At 43.3% G+C, this 25,096-nt stretch overlaps 1 protein-coding gene across 4 annotated transcripts in view; it reads right to left on the bottom strand.

The window, feature by feature from the left end:
* Nucleotides 1-20,777, bottom strand: part of ACSL3 (acyl-CoA synthetase long chain family member 3) — a 53,744-nt gene extending 32,967 nt beyond the window's left edge. The window contains exons 1-2 of one of the 4 annotated variants that reach the window (XM_055817078.1): nt 20,572-20,777; nt 724-1,145 (exon numbers count right to left, since the gene is read on the bottom strand). In XM_055817078.1, the coding sequence (XP_055673053.1) occupies nt 724-1,074 (351 nt within the window). In that variant the 5' untranslated portion in view covers nt 1,075-1,145; nt 20,572-20,777. Of the gene's footprint in view, nt 1-723; nt 1,146-11,855; nt 11,961-20,159; nt 20,180-20,571 lie in introns of those variants that run through there. The other 3 variants (XM_055817076.1, XM_055817077.1, XM_027779495.2) reach the window with 3 other exon arrangements.
* Between the last annotated feature and the right edge of the window lie 4,319 nt (nt 20,778-25,096).

Genomic DNA, 25,096 nt, shown 5'->3' with positions numbered 1-25,096 from the left:
TTCTTCAGGTAAAGCTGCATTATTAAATGCCTCTGAACAAATACAAAGTTGCAACTGACAATACGGGCCTGAACTGAAAAGACTGTAAAGTCAGTCCCTTGAAACCCATTAATGGAGTTTTATATTGAAATTACATCTCGTGCACACCCCATCATCACAGAGTAGCAGAGCTGTAGCTCACCTTAAAGGAAATTGAAAGAGGAAAAAAAACTCTTCCAATTAAAGCCTGCACAATATTTTTCAAAAAAAAAAAATTTCATTTAAGCCCTGAATTCACAGGGCAGAACAATAAATCATTAAGTTATGATTAAGTTTACTGGAAAGGCACATCTGAGTACAGGCACCTAGCAATTTTTCTATATTTATCTGATTATAGTTCAAAACAACACAGAGGGAGACTTCTTTTTTAAATTCACCTAAAAGGAAAACTTGAAAGCCAGTTACATCATCAGCTGAATATTAAAAACAAATGTGCATTTTTCTTTGGCTGAAACCATAAAAAAGGCTATCTACTCAAGAATGCAAAAAGAAGGTTTAGATTTGTTTTAAATGCTAAGTAATGAAACATTGCGAATCAGGTAATTTAACTCTTCTCATGACTACTTAATCTACGTAGATAAACTTTTCCCCCCCTCAATTTGCTTTACTAGACTAAAAATGTTGCAAAATAGTAAACGTACTTTTAAAATAAGACTCTTGAAGGCAGACTGCAAAGAGACTTACCTTTTTAAAAACTTTTCCTGATGGCTGGATTTCATCTTCCTCTTTTAGGATGTCACGTGTTCCCAAGAGTTTTTTGTCCTTAAATTTAGTTTTAGCGTATTTAAAAACTTTGTCGAGTGTATCACACCCAGGATACAAAACAGAAGCTAAGCAGTGTAGACTGTTAACAGATCTGTACGCACCCCCAGGCTTGTTATTCACAGGTTTAGCTTTAACCTGCTTGGCTTTTGCTATAGCCTGCCTTGATCCTGAAAATATGTACCATGGAATGTATGTTACAAAGGTGTACACAAAGATCATAAAGTTTATAAGCTGTAGAAGAACAGGGTTGATGTTATGCTTCAACTTCATTCTGGCTGCTTGCGAAGGTTACAAGGAAGGGTTCGGAAACATGGATCAATTAGACAGAGATCCAGTAAGATCTGAAAAGAGAAGAAAAGGTTAGTGGTAAACTCTACAGCAGCTGGCAGGGGAGGGTATTTTCAAACAGATTACTCCAATCCATGTCCCAGTCGGTCGTCTTATACAGAAATTCAGCTAGAAATCTTTTGACACAAATGAAACAAGATGCTGACAGACGAGGAAAAACCCCTCCATTCCCATTTACCAGCCCTCAGTACTTACTAATATTTTGGATTACTTTGGATACTACACAACACGAACACAGAACCTAAGGGATTTGGGACATGGGTTTTGAAATAAGTGACACGCAAATGGCATGTGTTTATCTGAAAATATTATATGGTTACACAATTTAAAAGATTCTCTCCAACCACATCAGAATATCTATGCGTGTACCTTCACCAGGAATCTTTACAGCTTTGAGTGTAAATCATCAGCTTCCATACAAGCCCTAAGTACACATGTAATGCCACCACTCTGCACATCGGAACCCCCACCACTAAGTATGGTATAATGTTTGGAAAGCATTTTAACAAGCGGGACACCTACATAAGAAGAAAACTGTCGCCTTCCCCCATGCAGGCCCTGTATGCCACAGAACTTTGCCAGTTCCTTTATTCCCAGGGACTTTACATCAGTCCTATGATTTCAGTGTCAGTGCCAGTATGCAATGGGCACACTTGTTATACAAACAAACATGACAGTAAGTTAACTAATATTTGGAAAATACTGGAAAATAGCATAGAAACATCCCCCCAAATCCTAGCAACAGTACTATGAAGATATGTAATTTTTCCAAGGTCCCTAATGATGCCAGGATATTCACTTTGACATTTAAAAGTGTCCCTCATCATATCTGAAGAACGCAATGATGCAACTTTCTAATGTATTCTACTGTGCAGTCAAGAAATCATGCCATCTGTCTAGAAGGGAAAAAACAATAATCAGTAAATTAATCTAAATCATTATGGAAAACAGGGACACTTGTCATAACAGCTGAAGATTAACTTCCACAATGGTGAATAAGCCACCAGTTACAAAAATCAGTGTTCTACACATAAAAGCAAGATGAACTATAAATACACTTCACCCAGTTAACTTTTCAGATGTATCGATACAACTGTATTAAAAGCAGTAACATAAATCAAGCAACTAATAATGATGTGTACATCAGATGCACAACTTTGGTAATTCTTTCTAAACTGAGTTTTCCCTCATAAGATACAGTGCCAATACCATATTATTCTTTGCTGATGTCTTACATTCACTGACTCTTTGAAAATACTAATGAAAAGATATTTTAGTTGAAAAAGTAGTATTCAAATCATGCAAGATCCTTCAGTAGTAATGGAAAGAAACCTTGCTTCACGAATCTTGGCTTTGCAGGTCCTTTTAGGAACAGATCAGTCCAATATCCTTCATCTGTAAGACTGATGAAATTAATTCTACCTTTCTCTAAACCATACAATTTCTTAAAACTTGAAGCAAAAAGATTTCACTATCAACTTTTTCCCTAACAAGCTGCCATAACCTCATTGTTAACATGGTTATAGACAGTTTGAAGGAACCAAGCAACGTCAAGGTCTATTCTGCAAAGCACGCAGAGAAACACATTCAAATACAGCACAGGAGCTCTTCAGTGGTAGGACTTGCTGGATCAAGCAGCTGGGGGGGGGGGGGGGGGGGGGGGGGGGCGGAGGCCGGGGGGGGCAAGGGATTTAACACCTAAAAAAAAATAATGAATTGTATGTATTTTAATTTTCAGATCAAAGACAAAAAGCAATGACATAAAAAAACTTAAATAGGCTAAAGGGAAAATTCGTTAATCATTTGAGGAGACTTATGTTCTTAGGCTGTCACTGAAGGATACTTAACGGAAATAAACATGTGCCAGCCAATACACTACTGCACTCCAGAAAAAATATGCTCTTGTTGATAGCAGCATAGAACATGGTGTTTTAAAGGTGAACCCTGTGTTCATGCAACAAGTATACTCATTTTCAAGAAGTTATACAATCTACTTTAATTTTGTCTGGCCCAGTTCAGGGAGGGCACATTTTTTTCTCCTGAAAAAGCTGGTGAACTTCTCTGTGCCTACAAAGTAGAAACAGAATCTAACCAAATACTGCTACAAGCAGAAATTAAGGCAACTGATCTAATACCTTTTGGAAAAATTGTTTTCCCTGTCTGACAAACAGCTGAGCCTGTCCCAAAAAATATTCTCTCTGGGTTTCAAAACTTTCCTTGGTTAGCGATGCACTGAGCCCTTCTAGAATAGCAACTTCCCATTTGATTTTGCAGTTACCCCAACAGCTTTATTCCTACCTCAGAAGGAGAAAGGAACCTTTCCCACTATTTCCAAAATAACCACGTTAAGGTCTCACACCACGCTCCCTCTTCTGGCTCACCTGAAGCCTTGCACATAGCCCCCAAACCTGGAAATACTTGCTAATTACCAGTTGTGCTATGCCCACCATTGCATAAAGGCTGCATCACAAGCAAGGGTCTAAGAACACTCCAACAGAACAGACGAAGGGGAAGTATTTTGCAATGTCATTCTGGTTCAGAAAAGCAGGCATCCAGCTCTAGAACTTGGATGTACAACCCGTTACCCTGAGTAAACTGCTAATTATTTCACTTTCTCCTTCAGCAAAGTGAGGCTATTACAAGTCATCTATTTCAACGTTTCTTTTAAAAATTAACAGTTAAAAGATATTTTTTTCTCTTCAAATGTGGTTTTTTTTAAGGATAAAAAAGTATTTTTTTTGTAAATGTGGTTTTTTGCCTTAAGGGCCAAATAAGATTCCACTTTTCTTTCTTTAAAATCTTATAATTAGCAGGTAGCAAACTTTAGCAAGACAGAGTATTCCTGTGCTAATGTCTAAGAATTTGGCAATTCACACCATGATATTTGCAAAGCACCTATGCTTGTAAGTAATTGCAATTACAATTGTAATCGGGATGTAAAAAATGCAGTCCCTTTTTATAAAAGCAAGAAATACATATTCCAGCATCCTCATTAGAAAGGTAAATTCCAATATCTTTGTATGGTTCTAAAGAGGACTGAGCCAGGACACAAAGAAAGTTCCTTGGTGGCAATGTAAAGGCTCCACCTCTTTCCTGAGAAGTTATACAGAAATTTTCAAGGTCACATCAAATTTGAAAGGGATGCACTGTTTGCTCTTTAATATTCTGCTTTTTAAAAGAGTACCAGACAAAAAAAAAAAAAAAAAACAAACACACACACACACAACTCTGAAAGCCTTAGTGAAATACTACACTGGGGCTTTAAAATTTCATTGAAATATAATTTGTGGGCACCTCATCTATTTTGGAAGCATATGACTGCTTGTTACCATAAAAAAAGGGTAAGTAAACCCAACATTTTGGCCCAGGGAATGGAAAGCAGAGGACAACAGGATTCTAAGAAATTTTCTTAAGTATTAGACAGACTATGACATTGTGAGAAAAGTCCACTGCCTTTAACAATACTGGAATTTTGTTGTTAGGTAACCCCTGCTTAGTCCCTGACAAATAAAAACACGTGACACGTGAAAGTATTTTAATTTAGTGGTTCGGTCTACAGATTAGCTGTAAACACTCAGGTTCTCATAGAACACACATCCATTCTGCTTTCACATAATCCTGCTGGGGCTTTTGAGGAATCAGTGCTCAAACCCTGACTAGTGATGCAGGAAAGGCTGGCAGGTTAAATCCTGGAGGAGAACGCTGCTAATATATGCAAGAATATAACTTAGAGAAAAACTGTGCAAGTGAACCTTTCTGCACACACATTAATAGCTGTTCAGTTTACATGTAATTGTGTTTCATGAAGTGTCACCAAATGGGAAAGAGTAAGACCACAAGTAAAAAGGTACACACTTCTTTCAACAGCAAAGGGAAGAAGCAACCAGCACACTCATTCATGAGTCTGGAAAAATAAACCGGCAGTTTTCAGGACTGATCCTGCTTAATACATAATCAGTGATTTGGCCTGACACACTAATACTGTTATAAACCTTTAGTTTTAGAAGAAAACTTTTGTTAAATGAGGAGAAAAAAAATCCTTGAAGGAATGTGTTTACTAATTGACCTGCTTATAATAATTACACTACAATAAAAGCATGAATTAACAAGAAGAAGAAACCTTATGCAACTTCTCATCGCAGCAAGTACAGGTACAACAGCCGATACAAGATGTTCCTGTCTAGGTTTACTCAACAAGACCTGTCACAGGCAGCTGCGTGAAATCTAAAAATGGAAAATCCCCATTAAATGTCAATTATAAAACACTCCCTCCGTTCTTTCACTTGCCTTTTAAAATAAATAAAACCTGTTGGTCATCTAATACTGCACTGTGTCACCTCACAGAGTCTAGGCCCACTACATCTAAGTTAAAATAAAGCCAACTGTAACACACAACAAAGTTCAAGTTATGGCTCATACTTACATCCAGTATAACCAACGTAGCTGGAAAGCATTAGTCAAATTCAGCAGCTCATGCTACTTGCCTTCCTGACATTCCTGGACTCCCCAGTGCCTTCCAGTTCTACCATTTGGGGTGAAAAACACGTACCTATCTTCATGTATCTAGCTATGCAGAAAATACATTTCTGCAGAGTAAGAAATATTCCTGGACACTTTACTAAAAGACTACATGAGACAGTAACAGTTACATTTATTGACCTTGCTCTATGATACATCAAGGTTTTATTTAATGCTCCTTGCAGAAAAAAAGTCATACTTAAAAAAACGCACTAACAATTCACATTTAAAAAACACAGCAAATGTAACCGTTTGTACCTATTAGCTGTCTGTAGAGATTATTTAAACAGCTATGCAGTTCTCATGCTGATAATCTTTTCCAGAGAAGTTTCAGTGCATGGACTATTTGCTGCTTGAGGTAAGTACCCAGGGTGCTCACTGCCCCATTACTTACTTTCACAATTTCACACATACTAATTTAATAAAAATCAAACTAAGACCCAGAGATTCCAACATACCCTTGCAAAAAAACACACATTTCTGTCAACAACTTCCAGCTGCAGGAACACACACTGGACTTAGCAGCAAACCCTGCAAAAAGAAACTGATTTGTTGACATTCACAGAAAGGATAAAAAGGTTATTTACAGGGTTAGCCTTTCTCAGACAAAGTAACTTGGTATCTTTGTGTATTGCCTAGTATCTTCATTATAAAAACCAACAATCCAAGTACTCAAGACAATATAATAAAGACCATAACACAGAATTTTAACTAGATCAGAAATTAGCCTCTACTAGTTTACACCAGGACTTAAAAAGCAACATTAACAGCCCTTGGAAGCAGGTTTCTTACTACATCTGGAATTTGCTATCAAAGCTGCCAGTAAAAACATTTATTTGCTAGCACTCAGCAAGTGAGCTCTTCTTTCACAAAAAAAAAAAAAATCTCAAAAAAACCCGAATTACTATTATTCATTTATAAATACTCATGTACTCATCTATATAAAAAATGGAAAAAGAAAACCAAATGTACACAGAAGCAATAGCCTAGGCTTCACAAGGAAACTCCCCCAACTATGAGGTGAGGTAAAGGTAGCGCCTGAGGTAATGAACAGTGCTGATGAAAGAATCCTAAACATATACCCATCTAAGCAGAAGATCCGTTTTGCAATACGGATTTAAGAGACAGCTGTATTTGAAAACAGATGTTCCTCACAGCTACAGCACAAGTGTTTTCACACATTTGAACCAGAGAGGACAGAAATCCCAACCAGCCCTAGAGAACAGTGGAAACTGATGTCTCGGGTCCCTAGAGGAGTGCTCAGCACATTTTCCCAAATGTGAAGCAACAGCTAAGCAGGCACAAGGACCCACTTCAGCTGCCCCCACAGCTCACCGCAGCACGCCTCCCCTCCCCACCACCTTCCCCAGTGCTGCTCGCCAGGGCCCAGCTCCCCTCCAGCCCATCCTGGTGGTCCCGTCTCTCCAAGGCCCAGGAGTTTCCACACAAGTGCAAACACCATCCTTGTCCCCTGGATGATTAACTTCCAGGCTCCCTACCCCTTCATGCCACCCTTTGCCAGGCTGCTGCCTGGGTCTCAGCATCGCTTCTGGAGCAAGGGAGCCCTTCCCCACACCTCTCCAACATCCACAACACACTCCACGAAGCAGTCCTGCTCCAAAATGGACTGCCTCTGCTGAGTCAAGCTGGGAACAGATCCGCAGCTCTGCCCAAAAGGACATCTGCCTGCAACAGGGAGGGGAAAAAAAGAAATAAGATTTGGTGCACGAATGCTGTGGTTTACCACCACCCATTGGAAACAAACCTAGCAGCCCAACTGTCCTCAGCAGCTCCACCTGACCACGCAGGGCTTGTTATAGTTTATTAAACAGCCTTTGCTAAAGAAAGATCTAGAAGAACAGGATTGCATAGCTGTAACAGCCTGACCTATACTCCACCGGAGGCCTTCACTAAACGTTTTCAAGCAGGCAGACCACAATGAAATTAATTCCCACATCCTCTCCAGTCCTTGATTCCTCACTCCAAGGGCTGAACACGAGATAACCGGTCTCTCCCTGGACTCCCCCCTCCTCGCTGCTACCCATGTTGCAAACTGCTGCTCGCTTCCACAGAACAGGGCATAGTGGGAGGCTTTTCTCTCAAAAGGACACAGATTTTCAGGACGTGGGGAGAATAACTACCTAGGCAAGCACACCTAGGGTAATTCCGAGCTACCTTGTTCATACTGCCCTGCAGCCCCCAGCTGTGACCCAGCTCTCCAACAACCCTGGGTGAACTCTCGGGCTCCTCCAACACCCCCAGCCGCTCTGCAGCGGTGGGGGGGGGCTGCCGGGGCCACCGCCGCACTCCCGCTCCCACCGCTCACCCCCCCACAAGGCTCCTGCGTAATGAAACCCACAACTGAACTCCAGCCCTGATGGCACCTCGGGAGCTTCTGTGCACAAGTGTTTCCAAAAAGTGCACAAGGGCACACACAGACCGTCAGGAAAGACTGATCACGACCTGGAGCGCCCCGGTTCCGCAGATCAGCATCCCAGAGGCTGCTGGGGCAGGCAAGGCTGCTCATGAAGTCCCCAGCCGAAGGGTATGGTTTCGGTTTGGCTCAAGCAGATTTAACGCTGGGCTGCTAATAAAAACAGACTGTTCATCTCCAAAATGTAATCCAGCTCTTTCCCTCCATTGTACCAACACACAAGTGCCTGTGTGGCTAGAAAGGAATCAGATTAGCTTGCTGATCCAGTTTAAACCCTCTCCTTCTCGGGGCAGAAGGGTGGATTTTCATTTGTATCAACTTTGGAACTTACTTGAGCCTAGGGTGAGTCACTGCAGGCAGCTAAATCAACAGAAAATTAGCACTACAAAAGAAGTTATTCTTCCGCCATCTCAAACTGGGTAACCATGAATAGACAGACGTTAATGCCAGCCCGAAGGGGGAACACACAGCTGGAGGAGGAGAGGGAAGGCGCCTGGCAGTCATGCTCCAAGTCAAACCTCCACTCACTGCAGAAGGAAGACCAGCACAGACCCACAGGCAAAACGCTTTGTGACTTGGTCCTCACTGGTACTGTGAGATCAGAGAAGAGCTGTGGTCTGGAGGATTAACCTTCTGCTCTCACTACTAATGATCTCATTACGTACTTTTTTTGGAGCTCACCCTTGGTGGTTTCAAGTGCTACAGCCTGAATACCTTTAAACTTTGGATGTGGGCTATTAAGAATTCCTATAAATACAAAGGGGTTTAATTTATGTCCTTCACATCTCAATGCTATGTTTATAAAATGATACCCCTATTTCCTTCGAAGGGAGCCATAAAGCGTGTTATTAGGACAAAAACATTATTATGTACTTGTCAGACATCAACATACTCTAAGGGTAGGAATTACGTGAACCAAAGAAGTCATTTACCCTAAAGAGAAACTTTCTACTATATTAATAAAACTATTTCTCTTGGTTTAGTTATCTAGAAAGGTTTGCAAAACATTATTATTTTCTTTTCCTCTTAGTAGGCCCATTTACACCAAGAGGCGAGGAATCACACCTCGTGGTGACAGACAACGGGGAGACAAAGATGGTAGCACAGAAATAAATTAGACAGAAGCAGCTGACACTTCCTGAGGGCAAAGACTGCACCTCCTCTTAAATGGATCCTTGGTATATCCAGTTATTGATAAAAAGGTAATGGTAAGTGGGTATTCAAAACATCCATTTGCCATCAACCTCTTCTAGGTACCTCCATGCCCCACTTGTATGAAATATCACTGCACCTTGCAGGAGAGTGAGAGGCTCCCACCTGTAAATGTATCCTCTGCTTTCAACAAAAGGACAGTAATATGCATGAGGACCTGAAAGCTAAAGTGACAATCGCAAAGCAGCCAGCCAGCTTTATTTTCCTAAAAACTATGGGACTTCCAATACACAGTCTGAATGCAAGGGCTACAAACTGAAGTTTAAACCTCTGTTACAGGTAAAGGGAAGTAAAACTAAATCAAAACGGATTCAGCACTAATTCAGGAGCGACATTTAACAGGCACTCCTTAAAGCTACTGTTACCTACAACACAAATACCCTTCCAAGACAACAAAATCAGCTGAAAATGCGAACCCCATTGCAACTCTGCATCTTAGGAATTTTCCTATTAAAAACATTCTAAAATTTATTTTCCTTAAGTTTAAAAATTAACTTATACAAGACAGATTAAATATTTAATGATTTAATACATCTTCCATTAATAAGAGTAATATTACTGTCAGCAAACTCAAAAGCACTTCCCAAGAAGTTAACATCACTGTTACTACTAATACGGACAAGAACATGGCATGATAAAAACATTTATTCAAAGTCACTCAACAAAGTACCAGCTATGCCAGGAACATAATCCAGTGCTCCTACATCTTTTGTCTCCTTTTCCTCCCACTACACAATACTGCTTCATGGGAAACAAGTGCCTTTCTCGTTTCAGGCACTTTGATTTATCAGATACTGCCAATACACTGCTTCTATTCCTTCTCATAAGCATTTATTAGAGCATTTAAGAGATTTATTTAATGCCAAACTAAACTAAATGTTTTCACAATTGTGTCAATGGATAAAGTACCTTACTACTGGAGAAGACCTCTGAGTAACTTTGGTATCTGCAAATTAACTGTCAGAGACAAAAACACCAGTTTCCCAAGTATACCGCTAGATTTTTAAACCACAGATACAAAATAAACCAATACTGCTCCACACACAGTATGAAAAATGACTGCATAAAAATAAACTAGAGGTTCCATCATTACCCTCAGCCTTTGGCTACTGGAAAAATGGAGTAACAGCGCAGTTACTGCTGTCAGTTTATCACTCTCCAAACTCCTATCATTTTCCAATTGTTCAAGACAATCCTCCCAAGTACCTCCACTGGGAGGCAGACTCTGCTTTCCACTTGAATGCAAGGAAGGACCATGGTTTGATATGACATTTTCTACCACAAAACACAGCCTCAAATCAGTTTTGTAAATTCTGGGAAATCTGAAATGCTAAGAAGTGAACAGGTCTGGCTTGTTTGTTTCTTCGAAATCAAAACAGTAGTAGACGTTCTGCTGCCATATACTGTCTGGTTGTGTGCTGTATTCTAGTTAGGCATTCGGCACATCAGAACAAAAAACTTATGTAACAACAGCAGAAATTTTTTAGCAGTAAAGGTGCTTCTGGTTTTTTTTCTCTAGCAGAGGCTATACATGCATACAAATTCACATTTACTTTTAGATTAATTAAGAGTTCATGTAGCGTGACAGTAAAAATTTATTACCCATTATCCTATATTCATTTTTTTAAATTACCAGGGGGCCAGCTCCAAAATCTGGTAAGCCCATGTATTTATATTGTCTTCACCTTCTTTCTGCAACATTTCTTCTTTACTTGATGTGCTTTTGTTAGGGACAACTTTAAGCTGGAACCTCTTTAAAGAGCAAGTGGCAAACGAATACACTCAAGCAACAACACAAATCTGAGAAAACAAAAATTATGATACAGGCTTCAAAAGAAAAAGTAAAGTATTTATTCCAAGTTTTTAGAGAACTTCCTCACAAGAAAAACATCAGCCAGACGAGCAACACTCTCCAGGGGAATTTTACAATACATTTCAAAATAATAAAGACATCCACAGCTTGATGAAAGCTATCAAACTGATAGAGCGGGATATATCACCAATTAATCTGTCAACAGCTCTTTCAATACACTTTCTGTCAATACACTTTCTATTTTGAAGGATAAATACATTTTCAGGTTCTAATTGCTTGGGGTTTGGTGTGTTTGGGTTTGTTAGTTTTTTAAACACCACCGTGTCCAATCATCTACCAGGATTTACTAAAAAAAAAAGTTTGATGAACAAGCTCCCAGGGTAGCATCTGCTTTTCTCTACCACCACCACCACAAACCCCCTGCAACTTTCCACTGGGGTGACCGCATCTCCAGAACAGGAGCAAACCCTCTCCCTCCAGCCAGCCGCAGAAGTTACAATTCCCTCAGAGGGGACCACTGCCTTCTCAGGGAAAGATTAACACTCCCAAGCTCACATGCGTGCTTCACACTGTGCTTTGTTAACATTCACTTTCAATATAATGAGGAGATCCCCCCTGCAAGCCACACAGCAGAGAAGCAACATGAACACGATTTGTAGAAGTCCCAGACCCAGGAAGCATTGCCTCAAGCCAACCCTTGCACAAGACTCAATGGGTTTTTCATACCTCATGAAGTGAACCTCTCTGCAAGGACTAAGCGAGACATACCGAAAGCAGTACTTCACCCCAGCAACTATATATATATGCAGAAGATAACTTGTGGAGCTTTTCCTGAGCACAAACAGAAAAGGAGAAATGAAATTCACTCAAAGTTCTGTGAATATGCAATTTTTAAGTCCACTTTTAGTAATCCTACCTCTACCAAAAGTTATAAATCTCTTGTCAAAAGCATTGTCTTTGTTTCTTACAGTGCCTACATTAGTATCTGTGAAATCCCACTTCCTAAACACACAGGTTTAGATGATTATTCTAGACTCCTAAAGCTGTATAACATAAATACTCTAAGATTATTTATATTTGAACATACATCCCAACTATACTGCAATGCACAGAAATTGCCTTTCCTAGTATTTTTCAGAATCTAATGTCAAAAAATTACTTGGCTTACTTAACTCTAGATTTCAGAAAGGCTCAAACTAAACCAAACCAATTTATAAGACACTAGGAATGCTGCACACATAAGTCAATCAGTAGAAATAGGACTTAAGCAAATGTCTCCTATGGATACAAGCATGACACCATAAATGCCAAGTTCCCAAAAGGAATGTCACCTGGAAGCTACTTAGGAACGTCTCCACTTTTGTCACAGATGCACAGTCCTGTTCTCTGCAACATCAAAGCTGGCCAAAAACAGTTCCTGAATTAGGCGCTTTATGAGGTCCAAGGAAGGCTACCACAGAAGCAGGTTTCAGCTGTTGCTGCTTCCACCTCGTTCCCCCATGTATTTATGGGCAGATAGCACTCTTTCTTTGCGCTCAAAAAATGACGGGTGACCCATGGGGAATCACTCAAAAGCTTAAGTTACAGAAAGACTAGCAAGCAGGCTGTTTTACTGCAAACCACTTTATAAAGGTTTTTATTTCTCTTGGCTGCTCTGAAATTCTAGGGACAGCGGGGAATACAATATTACCCCAAAAAAAAGAAACAGCAAAGGAAAAAAATGTATTTCAAATGCAGTGTTTTCCTAAAGATTTGCTTTATGTAGGTTTTACATCTCCACTGCTTGGGGAAATGGCTCCCTTGTTCAAAATCCAGCACCGGAATTTATTTAAGCGTGGCACAAGGATGCCTACCCTGCTCGTTTGAGTTATCAACCTGTTTTCTAACCTTAGTTAGAAGAGTATCAGGACAACCTCTCTCCTCCATCACACTAGAATGAGTAATGTTTTTTTCTCTTTTTATTATTCTCTCTTTTTTGTAAGCAAAGCAAGACAGGATCAGTTATGAACATGCCCAACAATTGCATAACATGAAACAAACACAAAACAAGGACTCATTAAGTTAGAGGCCATTTCATTCTATGTGAAGAAGCGTTAAAGGAGCGTGGTCCTCAGATCCAAGTCCTTATGTGTCACCCTTAAAACCAAAACTTACAAATGCAGGTGTTGAAAACCAGAGGACAACATCCAGTGCCCACAGATATGGACTGGAGGGGATGAAGGTGAAGAGGTAACTAAGTCCTCACAGGAGATAATTCAAGTCAATAGTTCAGAATCAGTATACAAGTATTACAGATAGATGGGATTTTTGGCAGAAGGGAATCCTGTATTTCTATTCAGGGAAAACAAACACAACCTTACACTCCGATTATGTAAATTTGACCAAATTATTGAAGCACCTGGCTGGGTAGAGCCTTCAATGCTAGGTTTTTATAATAAGAACATTTCTTAAAAAGAAAGGTACCATAGTACCAACAGCATTTCCAGGAATTTTGTGAATATTCTCCAGCAAAATTATTTTGCATGCGTTATACAGATGGTCAGATTAGATTAATACAAACTGACAAGCTGGAAGTTCAAAATAAACTATTAAATATTTCTAGAAGAATATAAACAAAATATTTCATGTTTCACAAGCCACTAACATTTCAAAACCCGAAGAATCACATCTTGCATTTTAAAAAAATAATCCCCAAAAGAATCACGAAAGATTAAGTTAGTAACATAATTAAAATACATACAATTTCAACCACTGTACTCAGACTATCGTTATCTTAGATGTACAGAGTATAGAAGAAAAGTCAGGCTAGCAGATCTCTCTGTTCTTTCACTCCCTGGACCTGACCAGAACTGCATAAATGAATGTGTAACACAGGATGTTGACAGAGCATTTTATCTTTTTTTTTTTTAATAAAACTTATTTTATTGGTAAATGATTTTTTTAAAACAAAATTTGTCACAAGTTTCTTTATGAATGTCTACTTTAGTTAGCATGCCTGATCAAAAACCCTCACACCACCTTCCAGCACCCACTAACAGCCTTGGCTTTGTGGCTAGGACAGCCACACACGACACAGCCCTGCCATGCTTGACTAGGAAGTAGATTTGTACCTTGTTCTTGAAAGTACTGGATGTTATCAGGTTAGGCTATTTGTGCAGGTTGTAAGAGAACTAGATAAAAATCTCCATAAGCATCTCCTCCCCGGCCCCCACAATGCGGGGGGAAAAAAGAAATAAAATGTACACAGTTATCAGCACTGCAGAACTGTAAAATATTTTCTAGACAACTCAAAGCTGTTCATTAGGAAAAATCATTTTCTATTCACAGCTTCCCTGAAACAATACAGTACAGCAGTACTCCATCAGATCAACCTAACTGCAGCTATAAATGACTGACAAGCCCCGGTGACAGAACTTTCCAAGTTGTTTGTGACCTCATTGCTGCGGAACATACTGAACACACATTCTGTCACATAGTCAGGGCCTGCCTGAACATTACTGGGACCAGTCTCCCTCCTATACCTGTCACCTTACCTCTCTACTCTTCAACACTCACCAAACATATAAAATCTGCAGACACATCGCTCCACACAACCACTTAAATCCTCCTGCAAAGCCATCAACTCCTGCTCTTCCTGTTCCCTTCTGCCTTTCTCCATACCCACATACTTAAAACACAAACTAGACAGACACCCTCTTTACTAAACACAAATTACATACACACCTAACTTTTAAAAACTAACCACCGATGCTCCTCCTTCCACATTTTTCATAGGTTTTCACAGAATGATCCAATAAACTTTGATTTTGGTAATAGTTTGGTGGAACAACCACTGATCATGCTCCACTGTTTCACAGACCACATCAGATACTGTCTTAAAACTTTGGTTGGTAGAAATCATACTGTATGTCGCAGCTTATGTCACCACGCACACTGATGTGTAACACTGCACTAATTGCTCTGAAGTCTTCTGGTCAAGAAGCAAAGAACCCAGACCCATGCAAAACCATCCTGCAGATGGTCAAGGTTTCTCACATGTAGTCAATCTAAACAAAATGAGGCACACTCCGTACGCTGTCCTGGCCAGCAGTAAGGGAAAGGCAGAAAAGCCTTTCCTACAAAGATGCAGAAAACCTGATTTTATGGTTTTCAGTTCACAGCACCCTTATGAGTTTATCACAGGACTGCTCTACACAGACAGTAACGTCACACAGCAAATAGATGGGGAACTGGATCTGGCAGAGCAGTACTACTTCTATTCTGGTGCTTAATCTTCACCAAGTCACTTCTAACGTTCATTATGTATTTCCCCCTTCCAGGTCTCATACTGGTTTCCCCTTGTAGATACAAGCACTCAGGATAAGGATGATACCCACAGCACTAGGCTTCCAATTGTAAGTGAAATTGGAAAAGGCTTGCAGCTTGTTATTGCTGTTTTCCACTATCAACAGTGAAAAACTGCAAGTCGGTAATTTGCAATAATCCTATCTTCCCTGCTTTTCAGGAAACTTAGAAAACTAAGAAGCCAGCTTGTCCCACTTCAGATGCTGTAACTAACTCACACACCTCCGTAATTAACAAGACTCACAAATGCCAAGGGAAAAGACTTCCCAACACACGTGTTGACAAATTGCTGCCACCTCCTCTTCCTCCTCCCAGATTACAGACACCAAGCCAGCCCCATGACTTCCCACAAGCTGCAGGCTCACTCGAGTAATTCCCTCCTAAGGGAATACCAGTAAAGACTGCTGCAAGTTTTGAAACGGGCTGATGCTAAAACCATTTTGAGTTTTGAACAGCTTTTCTCTAATTGATTTGGAAGGTAAAACATACTAAGGTTTGAGCTTCCTTCAGAGAGATGTACATTTCCCCCCCCCTATAGTCCTGGATTTAGTAACAGCCATTCAGGAGGTACAATTATGATATATATGGCATTGTCCAGATGATTTCCTTCAACATCCTCAAAACCGTTAGATCCCAAACTGTATCTCAGAACACCGAAACCTCCGAAAGCCCTTCAGGCCTTACTACATGGCAAACCTTGATACAGATCAGGATCTCAGGATGAAGAGCAGTTCTTCCAACTCTAACTGCACAATTAAACAAGTGAAGTCCCACCACTTGAGAGCTGCTTAAGACTGGCTTGAGTGCCTGCTATAATCCTCCAAGTATATTGAGTAAACCTGCCCTGCCAGACCACATGCAGTCCTAAATAAGCTGGCTCACCAACTTCCACTGCAACTGCTCTGTGGGCAGAAACTAAACAGAGCCATAGGATAATTTGGGACCTCAGGGGGCCTCTGGGTCAACCTCCAGCTCGAAGCAGGGGCACCCATGGGATCATACCTGCTTTCTCAGGGCTTTATCCAGTCGGATTTTGAAAATCACATGGGAAGGAGACTGCAAAACCTCTCTGGGTAGGAAGTCCCACTGCCTGTCTGACCTCATGGTGAGAAATACCTTATAGACACAGACCCCTTCAACTTCAGTTCACACCTGCTGACTCTTGTCCTCCCACCATTGTCAAGAACCTGGCTTCACTCTCTTGAAAGCCTCCCCATCGGTGCTGGAAGGGCCCCCCAAGCCGCCTCCTCTCCAGGCTCAACAACAGGCACAGTTCCCCTGCTCACCTCACATGGCAAAAGCTCACACCTCTACACCATCTTGGTAGCTCTCCACTGAGCTCAGCATAGTTTATCAACATCTCTCGTCCGGGGGGGGGGGGGGGGGGGGGGGGGGGCAGGCAGCACAGCTGGATGCTGTATTCTGGATATGGTCTAACTAACAAGCACTGAGTGGAAGAAGATAATCGCTTCCCTTGACCTACTGCCTGTGCTCCTGTAACCGAGGGCACACGGCTGCCCCGCACTCAGCTTGCTGTCCACCATGGCCCCCAGGGCCTTCCGCACACGGCTGCCCCCCGCCTGGCCAGTCCCAGGCCCTGCTGCTGCCAGGGAACAGGGCCAGGCAGCCCCCACCCCTAAATAGCTGTTTAAAGGGTAAATTTGCTTAGTAATCAGCAGCAGATGAAATGGATAGAAATTGAAGCCAAGTCGTCTTAGTGTTAATACACCTTACTTAGTAGCACTAAATCGCATCTTAGGGCCATATTCAGATGGCCTAAATTCCACATAAATCCTTCTGTCTCCTATTTCTTATTAGCTGGCTTTCAGGCAGTACCCATTCAGCATCTTACATAAATTATCCAAACTGCTCTCCAAAACCAACTAGATTTCTCCATTGGCTGAGAAAAGGGGCTTGAGTGGAATTCAGGCCACCTGGATTTGGTCTTTAAGGTCTGGTAACACTGCAGCGGACTGCATTATTCCTTCAGTTTTGTCACCGTGGCAGTAACCAGCAGCTTCTTTGTCAGAACAGGTTTTAGTTTAGTTACTCTTTCATTGGAAGATGTATTTTCAAAGAAAATGTAGATTTCTAAACAATTCAGGATTCAGTTCTTACCACTACCTTCTGGAAATTTACTCCCTAGCTGGATCTCTTTGAACAAGAACGCTTTATCCGTTGCGCGCTCACATTTTGTCCCGAGCTCTGTGTTATGCTTTGTTCCAGATGTCTTGACAATTCACTGGTTTGAGCCATAATCATACTGAAGACCTAATTTTTACCATTCACTGGTCTACAAAAAGCAGGAATTAACGCTCTACATTAGCACCAAATGTGGGCTGGGGGAATCAATGGCTTAATTGCTCACTAGTTTGGCAAGAGCACACCATGCTTTAAGTCAAGCGTGAAGACATTTCCTCTAGTTCTTCAAAGGCTATCAGTTTTCCAGCGAATACCATTCTGATTTTCTTAGGCTCCAGGCTGAACCACATCTCTTGGATCTAAGAACTTATTTCTCATAGACATTATGGTTTTATAACAGTGTCATAAATCAAGAAGTTACACATACCAGCATACTCAGCCCAACATGCTCTGCTTAGTGGTCCTGCGTAATCAGAATCCTCCAAGCAAGAGAGATGGGGCAGGGAAGACAGGAACCACCCATCAACACTTCTGCAAAGAGGAACAAGATTCAACACACCACAGTCCTGACACCTTTTTTTTAGGACATGAACAGCGCTTCTGTCAAAGCCTCAGAGTGCTCCAGATGCACAGGTATGGACAACCTACCATCGTCCACAGCTGTAAGTGCTCTCTCTCTCAAAATATCGCAGTACACCAACAGATACAAGATTGTAAAATATGCAGAATACTACTGAGGCTGAGGTTTGTCATCTTCATGATTACTTTGAGTGGAACTGGACAGCTAGGGATGGCACAACTTTCAGAAGGCTGAAAGGCTTCTGAGCTGACAGGCTACTGAGGATCAAACAGGCTATTTTAACATAAATTCATTAGGTCTGCTTCTCCAAGGGATTCTGTTTCCATTAGTCAGAAGCTTGCTTCCTTGACCAGCCAACAGGGACTGGATCCATACCACAGGCTGCGCATGTTATGTGCTTCATAATTTTTGACCACATAGATCAGCATGTCCACTCAAATCTGTCTGCCAGTCACCAAAACTGAAAATACAAACCGCGAGATCTGGACCTATCTCCTATTTCTAGGGACTAACAAACACACTGAACAACTACAAAGAAAATCAAGTCTTTCAGCCACAATGTCCAACTTCAACCATTCCTGAGGCATAAATCCACAGGACGAGGAGGAATTACCGGGCTTAACAATGTCTTCCCTTAACTTTTCAAAGCACGCAGCAAGCAAATACTAGGAGATGTGCTTGCTCTCTCAGTGGTACAGATGGTTATGAGTATTAAGTCTTATGAGTGCACCCAGATGATAATCTTGCTCTTAGGACATAATTAAGACCTGATAACCTATCTACCATTTCTGACTTTTACTTTTTATCCGGGGGGGAGGGGGGGGGGAGGTCATATGCCATAGTGAGTATCTGTGCAATGAGATGCTGAGTCCACTCTAAAGAAAGATTATTTCTACAGCAGAATGTAACCGGACAAAAATCCTATTAAGTCATTTTGGTTTCACTTTGTGCTTTTTTCTTTACACGATACTTCGAACAATATAACTCAAAATGCTTTATGTCAACTCAAATATTCCTTAGGACCTCCATAATATTCTAAAACATCCCAAGTAAAAACTCGTGCCCTTACCCTTAACAGACTTTTTAAAGTACTCAAAGTCATTTACTGTTGGTTTTGCTCTTTTTCCACAGAGTCTGTATTTGTAATAGCACTATCAAAGTTAGAGAGTGAGGCTCTTTAAACATCGAAATTTCACACTTGGTGTTATCAAGCCCTTTTCATAGGCAAAAAACAAAACAAAAAAAAAAACCCTCCTATGTTCTAGGATCTAGAAAAAAAGCTATGTTCTAGGATCTGGTAGTTCTAAACAAAATGCAGTACTTCTCATTTTCTCATTTTAAAAAAAGTACCTACCAGTTGTCGTACCTAATTATAACATGTTTTGTGGGGGTTATTTCTTCAACAAGTTAAATAAAAAAATATACCTAGCAGCGCTCAAACAACCTTAAAGCTATTTTTATTCAAGCCACCACTTTAATTTCTTCCTGAAGTTCACCGTTTGCTCACTTCGCAAGGATTGCGGCGGGGTCTCTCCAGGTGCCCCTCACGCCGTTCACGGAGCGATCCGAACCGACCCCTCCACGCTCGCCCCTCCGCCGCCCCGCGCCAGCCAGCACCAAGGGGCCGCCCCTCAGCCCCACAAACCGGAGAGACAACGGTACAACGCGACCGGTCAATCCGGATCGGTGCCCCCGCCCGCTCCGCCGGTCTCACGTTACACGCACCCACCCGCCGCCAGCCGCACGCCGAGGCCGCGCAAACGCACTGCCGGGACCGGCCCCCCCGTCGGGGCCGTTACCCCAGGCGCGGCGGCCGGGGCCCGGCGGCGGCTAGCGGCGGCTACCTGCGGGGGGGGGGGGGGGGGGCGGCCCCCGGCCCGCTCGGTGCCTTACATCGCGCTTCCCCCTCCTCCCGGGCCGTAAGAGCCGAAACACAAAGAAAAGCAGCAAAGAGCGCCCGTTACCGCCCGCGATCGCGCCGAGGAGCCGGCAAGCCGCTCCCCCGCGCCCCGGCGCCCCGCGAACGCGGCAGCCGCCTCGCAGCGGCGTGGAGGCCGGCCGGCCGCCGCTGGGTGCTCGACGCCGCGCGGCCGGCCGCCCCTCGCCGCCGGCCGGGCCCAGGGCGGCTCTGGCGGCGGCTCCCACCCCGCCGGGCCGCTTCAGCACCACCGCGGCCCGGATGGCCGCCGCGCCCGCGCTCGCCCCTGCGGGGGCGGGAGCCCGCCCCGCCCCGGGCCGGGCCGCGGCCCCAGGAGGCCCCTGCGGGGCGCCGCCTGTTCGGGCGGCCCCGCAGCACGGCGGGGCCGGGCTCGCTGCCGGCGGGCGCAGGGCCACGCAGCCACCCCCGCGCCGGCCTCCCCGCCGCCCCGCACTTACCGGGCCCCGGCCCAGAGGACGCCCGCGGCCGGCGTCCGCACGCTGCGGGCCGCCCGCTACCCGCCCCGGCGCGGCCGCTCCCGCCGCCGCGGCCCGAGTGCGCGCGCCCGGCCGCGCCGCGCCAGTGGCTGGGCTCAGCCGCGGCTGGGCAGCCCGCCGCCGCCGGGCGCCCTCATTCCGTATGCGGCACGGCGCCTCCTGGTTGGCCGGAGCAGGGTGGCGCGCGGGGCCGGGCTCCCGAGGAATGGCGGGGAGGCGGGCCCGGCCGGACAGGGGTTACTACAGGTCACCCGCGGCAGGGGGCGGGGCGGGGGGCGGGGCGAGGGGAGGGAGGGCGGGCGGGAGGGCTCCCTGCCGCGCGTCAGACTCGCCGCGCCTGCGCGCCCGCCGCCCCGCTACCCCGCCGCGCTGAGGCGAGGGGCGGCCGTGGGGCGGGGCACCGCCATTGCCAACCACTGGTCTCCTCCTACCCGGACCGGGGTGTCATCCATCTCTATTAAAACCCTTGTTAATTACCTCTGGTCCGCCGTTAATTTCATTACTTTGACAGGAGCTCCCGCAGTGACGGGTGACGGCGTAAACGCGTGGGTGGTGTCAAACGTTAATTTTGCCTTGGGTGCAGGAATACGCAGTTACCCGATCCTGGCAGGAGCCCTCGTGCATGTTAAGTTTTATATTTTTGGGGGGAGGGGTACAGAACTCCAGATCAAAGTAACTTGGGTAGAAAGTTGACCTTCTATAGCTCCTTCAGAGGAGTTGGTGAGGCACGCTGGCCTCCCGCTGGCCTCCGCCTGCCGGGCTGCCTCGGCCCTCTGCCCAAAATCCAGGGCTGCAGCAAGGGCTTCAGCGTTTGAGGTTGCCCTCAAGATTTTATGGAGTCTGAGGTTGTAAATAGAGGTGTCATTAGCGGTGGTTGCTGCAGAGGTTTGTGACGTGGATCTCTGCTGACAGAATGGAACGAAGATCATCTCAGCTGACTGCCTTCAAAGCTGGCGGCACTTGGAGCAAGCTTTGCTTTGCTTGAGACTTGGTTCCTTCCTATTTAGCAGTTACCGAGGACATCTTTTATCAGTATTGACTCATCCAGATCCTGAAAATATTCCTCCAAATTAAAGGTTTTAATTTAACTGGCGGCCTAATACAATGCTGAAGAACAAAATAAATGAGCACCTGCCAAAGATAAGCAAAATAAAAACAACAAATGGGAAGAAGGTTTCAAAGCCCAGAAGACTGAATTACAGCGGGTTGTGCCTGCAGTGGTGGCAGCCACCATTGCCGCAAGGGTTAGGCTTGTTTTCCTCTGTTCTGCAGGTAAAGTGCTCCTGTCACGCAGCCCTTCGGGCTGAACAACCCAGCAATCTGAGCGGCACAGCACGACAAAGAGGAGAGCAGGACTGCAACGCTGAGGGCACCAGTCTGAACACACCCTTACCTACAGATCGTCAGGCACTGAGGTCCTACATACCATTCAGAAACTATGCAGCTAACCATACCATGTGTCCTACAAACAGTCTTTCCTCCTCTCCCCTCACAGATACTACGTTTCAGAGGAAGAAGCATTGTTGGTACCTATGGTTATCTCTGCAGGGTCTTCAAGAGGCATGGAATATAATCACTCTTACTAAAAGCAGATTAACAAGATACACTGTTATAAATGTATATTTACAAATACATTTGTATTTCTAATCCAAAGATCAACCAAGTCAGTCACCTCAGTTACTGGAAAAATTGCTTCCACATGCTTAGAACTGGAACAGAAGAGACAGTCACTGACAGTTCTGAAAAGCAGGAAAACATTATCTACAGGAGTTATCTGAGCTGTAAAGATCATGAACTACACAAGCAAAAGTGATGCTAACTGAAATACGGGTAGGAGTATGGAGAGGTTATATTTAAAACAGTTTCTCACTCAGTGGAAAAAGTGGGAAAGGATAAGCAGACTTGGAAGGAGAAGAGACTCATTTTTCAAAGATGGAAAATGTAGGTATTTCTGCAACAGGAGGGAATTCAGGTGGCATTCTTCCAGAGGATTTACTTACATTGGTAGAGGCAGAATAAACTTAGTAAGTACAATGTGAATATTAGCACAAGGAAAGCAGCCCTAGATTTGTGTCATGCAATCTTCCACATTTCATTCAAGGCAAGGAAGGTTCAGGATAAAAATACAAAAGTGATTTTACATAAAAGGAGGTGGGAGAGAAAGCACCGGACAGTGCAGAGCTCATTTGCTCAGCACCAGATCTCATGCTGAACTCCCTGCTCTTGTTTGCTCCTGCGTAGTCACCAGCGACTGAGCAGTAAAATACTTTGGCAAAAGCCTCACTTTGAGAAATGCATGGAATCCACAACTTGAAATTACATGTCACCCTTATTAAACTGCTAGATCTGAATACTATCAAGTTTTACGAGCAGGAGATTCCGAAGAAACTTTAACTCCAAACATGGATTTGTTGTAAACTTTGTATTTCAGCCTTATGTCTATTACAGGGTGCATCGATGTGTGTGTTTTAAGTTTGCCTGAAATTCTGAGTTCTTTGAAATCCAAAAGCTAATTGCGTAACTAGCCATATTTATTCCAGACAGACACAGCTATTGGCTGTATCCCCAGGTCTTCAGGGTAAATGAGGAGCTGATGATGACATACCACCCCAGCAAGAAGGTTTTTGAAAAATTGTAAGGCCTTTGGTGTTTATGTCCCCCAGTTCTTACTGACTTTTGTCTGGATCGAGGTAACAGCTATGTTACCCAAACTAGTACTCCATGCCTCTAACTGAAGAGCGTGCAAGCATTTTACAGACACCAAAGCAGCCCAAGTACTTTCGTTGCCCTGCAAATACCAACCCTCCAAATCCAGCAGGATCTTCCTGTGTGCAGTGTAGGAGACCAACTGGGAAAACAAACAATCTAACACCAAGGAAAGTTCAGAAGGGTGCAAACAACAGCAGGAGACAAAACTCGTTAAGGGAATAGGGGGTGGAGATCCCCTGAGCCTGTTGGAGGAATGCCTCAAACACTGGCAAGATCAAAGGAAAGGTTACTTTGTATGCACTGAAGACTGATAAGAGGGAACAGCCTGCCAAAGGGTGAATAATGGCCCAAGAAGCAGCAGAGTCAGCAGATTTCTGCACCAACCGGGGGAAAGGTAAATGCGGCAGGGGAAGATCGTGACCACTGACAATTCAAGACTAAAAAGACTTGCCCCTCCATGCCTATGAGGAGCATGCATGCTAATTTACATGCCAAGCGAGGCTGATTTTAATAAGAGGCGGTCCAGACTGAAGGATAAGTATAAAAGAGGAAGGCAAGTGTCATTTTAGGAGGGAATAAGAATGAAAATTAAAAAGAAAGGCCTTCTGGACAAGTGCTCCTACACAAACACAAACACAAACACACACACACCCCCATCAGCAGGCCCGATGTTGGATCCAGGAGTCTCTCTCCCCCTGCCCTCTTTATTTCTCTTGTTATTTTACCTTTTTCTAGTAAGTAATGTAAAGCATAAAACTTCATAAGCATGGCAAGTGATAAGCATTTCTGCTACCCAATTATTTACCCATGAGCCTGACTATGGAAGAAAAGTCTTTGTTTACCTACAGACCTCTGGTATTGTGTATACTCTATTCCAACCAAGAGAATTAGCGAATCTGAGTCGCTTCTCCCTCCCTCTTGGTGGGACGTGACAGTGCAGGACCGAGTGTCAGATATTCATCACAGAGCATTTGTTACATCCCGAAAAGCTGTGCAGTGCATTCCATATCTGAAGACAATTTAGACAGCAGTAAGCCATTCAAATAACAACAAAAATCTTAGAACTAACCAGTAAATCCTAACAGGTTATGAAGCTTTCATTCATTCATGTTTAAACCAATTTCCAAGGAGTTAGATTAAAAAGGCTGAACTGTGTCCAATCCATTAGCCTACGGTGACATTTCTTAAACTTTCCCCTGTACTGTTCGGTGCTGGCAGCTGCTGGAGACAGTACTGCAGGCTGGATAGCCTGATTCCTGGCAATCCCTGCAGCTTCTCATTCAGCTCAGCATCAGAGGTGAAAGAAACATCATCTGCAGCCCACATTGATTAAGCAGCTTCAAATTTAGAGACACCTAAGGTTTAAAAATACGTACATATGTACACAAACAACAACATACTGATTTAAACAGATTCCTACATGTATTCAGTATTTCTCGACCTTCTTTATAGATTCCTGATGTTTCCATATAGCATAGGCAAAGCTTTTCATGATATCAGAGATTTTACCACACCTTTTTGCTTAAATGTAGGTTTTTTGCAGAGCAGGGGTTTGGAAGATACTGGAGTAATGTGCCATTCACAGTGTAACACTTTTCTTGTACGAGTCCACGCTGAGTATCCCGTAAGGAAACCAAAGAATTTGGGGATTTACAGTAGACACAATAGTCACCTATAAAATGATTGATAATGTATGTTTATAATTGGGAATTTAAACTGCACAAGACACACTAGCGACTGTGGGAGACAGTGACCTTTCCTATACAAGCTACACACA

Source organism: Falco peregrinus, chromosome 12, assembly GCF_023634155.1.
Source record: "Falco peregrinus isolate bFalPer1 chromosome 12, bFalPer1.pri, whole genome shotgun sequence".
Lineage (NCBI taxonomy): Eukaryota > Metazoa > Chordata > Aves > Falconiformes > Falconidae > Falco > Falco peregrinus.
Note: the sequence above shows the minus strand (reverse complement) of the source record. Positions and strands in the feature narration are given on the sequence as shown.